The sequence below is a fragment of the Vollenhovia emeryi genome, unplaced genomic scaffold, assembly GCF_000949405.1.
Source record: "Vollenhovia emeryi isolate VEMERY1.0 unplaced genomic scaffold, V.emery_V1.0 DF939144.1, whole genome shotgun sequence".
Taxonomy (NCBI): Eukaryota; Metazoa; Arthropoda; class Insecta; order Hymenoptera; family Formicidae; genus Vollenhovia; species Vollenhovia emeryi.
Window position 1 is genome coordinate 99,465 of NW_011967222.1, and position 10,172 is coordinate 109,636.

General features: G+C 41.4%; 1 protein-coding gene across 3 annotated transcripts in view; it reads right to left on the bottom strand.

Annotated features, from left to right (window-relative positions):
• The window catches only part of LOC105566452 (inositol-pentakisphosphate 2-kinase), a 111,754-nt gene that overhangs the window by 13,804 nt on the left and 87,778 nt on the right, over positions 1–10,172 (bottom strand). For all 3 annotated transcript variants that reach the window (XM_012020466.1, XM_012020464.1, XM_012020465.1), the window contains one exon: positions 5,055–5,259. In XM_012020466.1, the coding sequence (XP_011875856.1) occupies positions 5,055–5,259 (205 nt within the window). The remainder of the gene's footprint in view (positions 1–5,054; positions 5,260–10,172) is intronic.

Here is a 10,172-nt window from a genome sequence, read left to right on the forward strand (position 1 = left end):
CGATTTTAAATGATTGAAACGTATATAACAAAATCTTTTTGCGTTTTTTCCCGGATTGGCTACAGCTTCGATCGGTAATCCATCCCTCATGGTAAAAGATTGGAACAGCCTTTATGAGTCACCCTGTATATCCTCCTCACAGGACCGGCGCGTTAAAATATCATCAAAAACCTACCGTAATATTTTATGCTATACAAATATAATGTAAAAACGTGCAGATTGAAGGGGTTACACATACATATTCATCCGAAAAATCGTATCGTCACTCTAAGATTAACATTGTAGCGAGCAATCGGTTTGTCACAAGTTAAAGTAAATTTAAAATATAACGATCTCACTGATTGGCTGTACGAAAGAAACTTTCCTCGGTTTCCGAGGGATGTTAGGAGAGATGTTAGGTAGGCAGTTAAGAAAAAGCAAAGAAGAGCTAAAAGAGACGTATGAAGGTATTAAGGGTCGCCTGCAATTACGCGGCTTAATCTGTCGTGTTCGCACGACGGCCAGAAACGTTCATCTCTACCTATATTCATTAACGGTTTTCTTCTTTTAATTACTATAATTACTGCTTCTCCGCAACACTGCCAGCGTCCTACCGACGTTATCCGCCGTTGTGCGCACACGCGCCGGCTTTATTTTCAGGAAAAAGACCCGTCCTTTAGATCTTGCCGAATGATATTTGAATTTGCCGAAGCTCAAGAACACCATCGAAAATAACGAGGTCGAGACGAAGGTCTCGTTAATGGCATCTTCCTCGCAGCTTTTGCACATAATGTTCCGAGTTGTCACGAGTGATATCGACACGGGACGGATACATATTTTTACAGACGTCCCACCTGACTGTACAGCGATGGCTGCTACGAAAACCAGCTGACAGGGTTGTGCAGTAAATTTCTATCAAAATTTCTACCAACGTCCGCGGGAATTATTTACGTGTCGTTTACGTGCGCCTTTTTCACGCAGACAATAGTATCAATGTGAATTATTATAAATCAAACGATTGGCTGATCGATTTCTTTAATCTGTATTTTCGAATGTTCGACGATCCATCGTCATAAACATAATTCACATGGTTTACATGTACATGTAGATTATATTTTAACGCGTAAACGCCCAACCTCGCCAGCGGGTAAAGAATCCATTCGCATCTCTCGTTAGTGAAGTTTTATTTGTCGCGCACACATACGTATACTTATACTCTGAATTCTCGTCCTTCGTCCAGATCAGTGATCCCTCGGCCGATTTCGCGTCTCTAAAAACGACATTTAAACGTCCTCGCGCGCGCATTAGCTTTTCCAAAGGTGCGACACCTCGGCGGACACCTCGGGGTCGCGGCCTTTTCATAGGAGTAACTGATCGCGCGTCTTCGCCTGAAACGTGCGAACGTCGTGACCAATGCAGTGCGTCGAGCGAGACGCGCTGCAACTCCCGAGGCGCGTTTCCTTTTCTTTTTTTTTCCGTAAATTAAGAGCCACACACGTGCAATTCCGCGTTAAATTAAGAAACGTGATTCACAAATAGCGGCTGGGATTATGCGGGGTAACGTGTGTGACTCAGAGGCACATCAAGGAGGAACTTGAAAACGGACGGCGGCGAAAAAACGATAAAGCAATGACACGGTGCTCGGCGACCGCTGGCTTTAACGTCTCCTCGAGGACGCTCCTCGTCGGGCGACGTCATCTTTTTGAGAGTGCACAGCTGCAAGCGGAGAGTGTGGGTCGCAGACAGTCCGCAGGAGCCGCGCCGCGCGTCATAAATTTAGTCCGTCGCGGCGGACGCGGCGCACTTTATTTCCCAGCACGAACGAAAAGCGCCAGCCGCCGACGCCGCCGTGCCGCGCCACGCCGGCCGGAACCCGCGACATTTGGCTGAATTGTAAGTCAATTGTAAGAGGAGTTTACTATCGATCGAGGACGCGCCGCGCCGGCATATCGCGTTGCTCGGTGGGAAAGCTGCGTCCGCTGCCTCCCGAGAGCTCCGCTTAATTAAACCCTCGAGAAGTGGAATACATCGTGCCGATCGTTTCGTTCCGATACGGCGGCAAATGTTATTAAATCACCAAGATTCGTGGGCAAATAAGTATGGCTGGTCGCGCGCGAGTACGGATAGGCGATAGATATGGCGCGCCTAACCGTAGATCGCTTTCGAAGGGGAAGAACCGTTTTCCATATACCGCATCGCGGCCGATGCGCGGCGCCGAGACATCGAGAGAAGCCGCACTCCGGCGGATAGAAAGCCGTCAGGATGGAGTATCAATATAATTATCGCCGTTATGACCATTAACACCCTTCACCGCCGTAACGGTCGCCGGTCATGGAACAGCGATGGCGAGTCTCCTTGTTTACGTTTTGTCAATCGCCGTGGAAGAAAATAATTCGAGGCGCCCGAGTCCCGGCAGAGCGCCACACCGAACCGCGTGTGGGACCGCGCGGAGGGGAGAAGACCCGCACAAGTTGAGACGTGGAAGCGTTACGAGAAAGACTGTACGATGGTGCACAGTTGAAAAATTTGTGTTAAACTTAACAGATATCACATGTCCCAAACGGCCCACACAAATTTTTGTGTTAATTTAACACAATGTATTGGGGTGAATGCATTGGGAGGTTCGGAAAGTTTTCGCCGCGCACATTTAGATGGCTCTAGCTGCATATTTCGAGGGCACAAACAGCTATGACTTGAGTCACTTTGAAGGTCCGACATATATCAACGAAATTCAGTAAACAGACGTCATGCTTTGTGTACGAAATTACAAATTTTTAATCGAAATAGAAATGGATCGCAACAAGTTGTTTTTCCGTTGTGTACTTCTTCACTATTTTGATGTAAAAAAAAGTGCAGCTGCAGCTCATCGATTACTTGCGAAAACTTATGGTGACTCGGCTCCATCAGAGAGAACATGTAGACAGTGGTTTGAACGATTCAAAAAAGGTGATTGTGACATCAATGACAAAGACCAATCGGGTCACTCGATAGGGGGGGCGTGGTATATTATGAGCTGTTGAATTCGAATGAAACAGTCAATGCCGAACGTTATCGTGATCAATTAGAGCATTTGAATGCCAATTTGATGCATCAAATCGCCGAAAAGTGATTCTTCTCCATGATAATGCTCGACCTTATGTTGCTCCCGTACCCAGCGTACTCACTGGACTTGGCTCCATCGGATTATCATCTATTCCGCTCAATGCAACACGATCTGGAGGAAACACACTTCGCAAATTACAGAGAAGTCAAAAAATGGGTTGCTGAATGGATCAACTCAAAAAAACAAGCCATTCTATCGACGCGGAATCCAACTTTTGTCAGAAAGATGGGAAAAGGTCGTAGCTCCCGAGGGCAAATACTTTGATCAATGAATTCATTCATTCATTTTGTTATTTGAAATAAATGCGTATTTTAAGAGAAAAAACGGCGGAAACTTTCCGAACCACCTAATATTAACGGCGAGAGCAACCTACTATTATTTCTCCTACTGGACCGCTTACGAGAGCCAATCAGGATGCAGAGTTTTCGGTTAGGTGACTTAAGGCTAAATCCCGATTGGCTCTCGTAAGTAGGAAAAAATAGTATAGTTCGCCGTTGGCTTTAATATAACATCGGCTAAAAACGCCTTTATTAAAATCTTGCGATTTCGAATGCCAACAGAGAAACGTACGTCAATCAGATATCGCATTATCTTATCATAAGTGTAAAAGTATATCGGGGAAAAAAAGATATTCCGAAAAAATTGACAGTCTCGGTATAACACGACGGCATTGCAACATTCATCGCGGGTAATATTTTTGCTGTACCTAATGGCTACCCGACGTGAATTCTGCAACGACGAGAATAGTTGCGCTGGCTGCGCTTATTTGAGAGAGTAATTGAATTTATGTACGAGTTCAAAAGTTAATTAAAGTCGCCGAGTTTAGCGACGATCTATCTATTAGCGTCCATACAACACCATCCAATTGATTTCGATAGTCGAGTGAACATTCAGCGTTTTTACTCTTTTTACAGACGCTCCGTGCGTCTGTAGACAATATCATAACTCGATACAATCGATTGCACGGCATGAAGAGAGAAAAAAAAGAGTAAGATGCAACTGGATCGCCCCTTGTTCACAATATTGCAACGAAATCGATGAAATTTCAGCTCCAGGCCGCTCGCGTGCAGAAACCCGGTGTCCCGGGAGGCTACGGACGCGAAAAGATCGTTATTCGGCCGGAGCGATCGAAAAATAAGGTGGCAGGTGTAAGCCAACGAAAAATAACTCAGCGACTGCCTTAATAAAAACGAGAAGATGGCACGACCAAAACTAGTTACGACCCGGCAGCACCTGTTCGTGTTTGTTTCCCGAGAAAGGACAGCACGATTACGTATAAATATTGAAACCTTATATTCTGCCGGAGAGAGTGATAATATATGCACTGATTAAAAAAATATCTTACTCCAAAAAAATTTGCCATTAGGTGGCTCCTAATAGCTTATTAACTTAAGTTTAAAAAATAATAAACAAATTAAAACACGCATTGCTTTAATGTATGTATCTATTAAATATCGAAGAATAGATCACTTTAAATTAAAACATTTTTGTTTGAGTTCTATAAAATGTTTACTAAGATGTAATTTTCACAGCGGCGAAAATTGGATTTCTTATTTAACAAAAACAATTATTTTATTCAATGAATAGTATTCTGTATCACGTTATTTGAATGTAGAAAATGTAATGATTCAAATTAATTTACTCAATACACTACATAGATTTACTTGAAATTTGATATTTTTATTTAAATAGAATAAATATTGGCTTCGGTAAAAAAATAATTTTAAGTAAATCTATTTAGTTAGTTAAAAAAAAATTGTTTTGCCAGTGTGCGATGTTTGATAATTGGATGCATGCAAAAAGTATAAAGCAAGACACGTAGGGTGGCAGTTAATTATACAAAATCGCAAAGACTCGCGGTTCAATTTTCAAAGCCGACATATTTCGTGGGGATTTCTGCATGGTCTATGCAAGAGTACGAGGAGCGATAAAGAGCGGCGCGATATCTCTGACGTGTGGGAAAACAATTTACCTGGTCGGAGAGGGCGGACGGCGTTCGACAATTTGGCTATATCGGCCGTGTCGTAACGAACAATTTCGGGGATCTGCACGTAAGAGCCCAAAAAACAGGAAACCACGTTCCTGGCGTACCCCACCTCCCGTTGCACGCGTGTTCTGCCGCCATCCGGTGAAACCTCGCCCGGTAACGACTTCCGGAATCGTATTACCGTGTGCTCCTGAAAGAAGAAAAAATAAACCCAATAAAACCAAACAACGTCGACCGCATATTTCGAAACGCTTCATCTTTTGACAAACATCGAATGGAAATGTCAATTATATGTATAAGTACACGGCATAGAGCGCTAAAAAATTATGTCTTACTAACGCAGCTAGATTTCTAGCTGCGCAACAATAATTTATCGTTATTTTGTGTATCTGCTAGAAATTTGTAGTCTACAAAATTTATAACAGCGACGTTCTAGTAATATCTTCTGGAAAATTGAGGTTTTATGACGAAGTATTAATCATTCACATTGTATAAAAATGAATTTCGCTCCCAATCCGAACCATCTTGAGAGAATCTTGTTTTAATGATCTCCCATCCTCTACTAATGAGAGGTGAACACTTAGAAGTTATGTTCTCAAAGAGTCTGAATTACAATATACAGTTCATTAAATACTTTTTGGTTTATGTCCAAAGGTAAGAACTAATCATTTTATTGCTACGTAGCCGCTCAGTAAGCGATTGTAGATACTGAATGTATCTATTAATATGACCGCACTGCTTTGCTTATTATAACGAAAAATATAATTTTTAGACTGAAAATACATATACAGGGTATCTCGAAATTTGCGAATCAAAATACCATGGCAAGAAAGTGGTAAAAAACAAGAAAGTATTTGCCATTTTTCTTTCCAAGTATTCTTTGAGATAAGAAGGTTCAATTAAACCTGCTCGGAAAATGGCAAATACTTTTATAATTCGTATTCGTAACATTTAGATTCAAAATTTTCGAATAGTTCAGATACAAATCATAGAAAATTTCCCATTTGATCCAATTCGATTCGTATTCGACTCGCACATCTCATAAGTAAAGGCAATTGCGTGCGAAATTACATTGCATTTATAGAATCATACGCTGAGGGAAAATCGCATGATCGTAGAAACAAGATTCAAGGCGGACAGTAACGCGTCCACAGCTATTTCCTTCCGTCGGTGGTCTCGGTCTGTCTGAATAAACGACCCTGCATTTTCTATGCGCCTGTAAGTATGTAAGGTGGCTCGCGTTATCAGGTGCAGATCAATGCCTCCTAACCTGGCGACACCGCAGCCGACGAGTATGTAGGTCGACTTTATGAAAAATTCTCAGGTTAAAGATAACGGCCAAACCGCTCTCGTCCGTTGTTTCCAAGCATGCTCGACTTTGTCATCACGGACTTTACGAACGCTACCGATCGATGAACGTAGCCTAGGTTCTAAGCCACTGAAAATTAATTCGCCCGGCTTCTCTAATTTTCAATCGACGTCAGGTATTATATTATGGTAACAAGTGTTTTGATACGTAGTTTGATATTTGAGTGATCGTCCTTTTCTTTAAGCTTCTCTCGTTCTCTTTTTCACTACGTGTCTTTTCACAATCTCCAAACGAGAACAATGCCAATGATTCAGAAACATTTTGAAATCTTTACACAAGCCTCTTGGATGAAACGCATAAACGCAAATTAATAATATAATAACAAATATGTAGATAAATAAATGTTAATTTCGTGTCTTTTGGCTTTGAAAGAATTTACACATTTACACATCCAACGACACAATATAACGTTATTTTCCGAAAACGCGTCACAAGTCTAACAAATCATTTTATTGTATATTAATGATTTTTACTTTTAATAATAACTTTAACATAATTTCTTTATACATTTTTTTATTGTACCATTTATTATATTACGTTTGTTTCTTTTCATTTCTACTCTAAAGTAATTGTCTAGCTTTTTTTAGTTTTAATATTACAATAAATACCTGTCTGTTAGTGCCTATATTTTAGAAAATGGCAAACGGTACCAGATCTTTTCAACTGCAAATTTGTATCTCAACGCAAAAGTGTCCGTCGTCGAATTTCATTCGAGATTTCGAAAGGCAGTCATTACTCGCAACAATTTCGCAAGGCTTGGACAAGCAGGCAACTGTAACCGTTACTTAACAAGCGTAGCGCATTATGCGCTGTGATTTTCGGCACGGCGGCCGACACACTCGATCACGGCTATCGGCAAGTATCGCGAACCATGTCGAATTTGGTAATCTTATATGGAAAAACGAGCGATGACTAAGCGCCATCGATCCAGCACCTTGCGTCCGTTTTTACGATTTCGATCTACGATCGCGTCCTAATTACGATTCTAGATGAGTATCGAACCCGTAAAAATCAGATTTGGTCGCTTTCCCGAACGAACTGATCGCGCTCCAAATTACTATACGGTTCAACGTTGAAAATAATTGTCGAGCGAGCGAGATAGATCGATATTTCGTTATTTGGTGGCTCGCTGTGATTTTCGAGGCGAGCCCTAATCACTCTCAAAGTATCGCAATCAACGACGACATTAATTACCAGGGTGCGCCGGGTTTTCTATGCGGTAAACCGGCTGTGCTACTAACCAGCCGACATTTTATCGTGCAAAAAGACAGGAGATGAATGCCCAATCGCCCGTCGGCCCAATAATGACGTACGGTGAACGCTCGACAGGCAGTTACTACGCGTTCCACTTTGCTGACCGTTCGCGCCAACTATTGATGATTCGATTACAATCTCCAGAGGTGAGCAACGTCGATGTACAATTATTGAAAGAAAAGCAGACAAAAAAAACGCAGACGCTGGATGGAAATACATATATACAAAATTAGAGACCGACTATTGCAAAGCTGTTGAACAAATCGACAGAGTCAGCGACTTATATCTTGAGGTCTATGAATTTCAAATTGACACGATAATTGTCAGAAGATATTTATGTATAACATAATGCAATATAAAGGTAAATATAAGCTGTGATAAAGCTGATTATAGAATGATTGAGTGAGATACCGCGCATCGCTCCGGAGTCGCGCTGCTAGTATACTAGGTTTCTTACACTGAGAAAAATGTCCGATTAAATATAATTGTATAATCCAATTACATAATAACAAACGGATATATCCAATTAAATTGTATATCCGATGAAAATATGATCGGTTTTTCAATCAAATTTCATCGGTAACTGCATTTCATCGGATAAATTCATCGGATGTATCCATAATTTAATCGGAAAAATTAACCATCGGAAACACCGTTTAATTGGTTTATCCGATAAAAATTTTTCTCAGTGTACGTTTTTATTATTTATAGCTGTTAGATTAAACTTTTTCGGCAAGGCTAGCAGCCTACCGAAGATGAAGTAAAACCAAATACTCAAAATACCAGAACTGGATAAAACGGGCTTTAAGTCTAATACACGAGGAAGAAGAAGAAATTATACTTATCGGGGTGTTGGATTTTTAAGTAATTTACTAAATTCATCCGATTAAAACATGATTATTTTTTCCAATTTTTTTTAAATAAAAATTTTTACAGAGGCGATCGGGATATCGGAAAATCAGGAATTCCTGGAACGTACGCGGATTATTGAACCATCTTCTATCGAGTTTTGAGTTTATCGTTTAGTAACACTCAACATTTCCTTGTTGAAGTGAGAAAAAAAAGCAAACACGAACGCTTCACGCATACGAAACCAGAAATAATATACGTATTTAATTAATTTCAGTTGACGAAGAATCTCATTAATCTAATAGGCAACGCCGTTAATATACGACTGTCAGGAAAGCGTGTTAAACAGAGCAACGCCTAAGCTTTTCAACATGCGCGGACGCTGCATATTACATGCGGCATTGTTTTACAACGACACTCGCCGCCATAATTCACAGGCGTTCAACGCACCCGCGCGAAAATACACAATAAAATTTGGAACGTTCAATTTCTCGCGCCTCTCGGCAAATCTCTCAAGAGCGTGTGACCCAGCGTGAACCGCCAATCGATATATAGGCTAAGCCGGCTGACGTGGCTGCAAGTTTTTCATGCGTCACGTCTATTAATGCGGCTGTATACATACTTATATACCTGCCTGCGTGCGTCGTTTTTTCGTGCGGGGTCTGCCAACAAAAGTATCTCCAAGCGGAGAAAATACATGCCATTACAGCATGCATAAAAATATTGCGTAAGTCGGAGCAATTAGCATTTTAATTGAAATTGTTCAAATAATCAAATTATATAAATTAAACTCTCGCGATAGAAACTAATGGCTAGAAAGCGATACGTTTTATTAAGTATCGCTGTTGCTATTAATGTTAATATGTGCTGTGATGATCGCGTGTTTGAAAATATGTAAAAAATACATACCGGCCGTAATAAATTTAAATGTAATATCTATTAATTTCATGCCGCCTCAGTTTTTTGACAATAATTGACGATGTAGCCTTGCCAGTGATGGATTCACGACGCGCGGCGCTATATAAAGATTGAATGGCAAACGATCCGTAACGCGAATTAAATTAATTGCCTGCAGTAGAACAACACTTCGGCCGGGACGAAGCACGGCAAAAAATGCTAATCGCTTCTACAGTTGCGTAAGCGAAATTAAACGGGAGATCACGAGGCGCGTTTCGACCTCGTTGAAACGCTCGACGTGACTGCCGCTTAGATTAAGCTGTCTGTAATGCTTCTACGCGAGCAGTTTTTAATAGTTCATCTACGTACGCGAGTGACCCCGAGTGGCTAAATAACATCCTTCTTTTTTTTTTCTTTTACGCGAAGCAACGCGACCGAGTCGAACGGCCGTGTGTGCAAGTCCGATAAGGATAACACGCTGTACTATCGGGTCAAGCCAGTAAATGTACAGTGTATCGCATTCGATACGCTCTCAATGCGTGGCTTTCAGCGCTTTCTGAGGATACCCTTGTCAACTATCTCCCGTTGTGCAAACGCGGTACCGTACAAACACAACGTAAAAGTGACGTAACCGCGCTATCGCGCGAGAGAGAGAGAGAGGAGGGGGGGAGGGGGAGGGAGGAGAGAGAGAGAGAGAGAGAGAGAGAGAGAGAGAGAGAGAGAGAGAGAGAGAG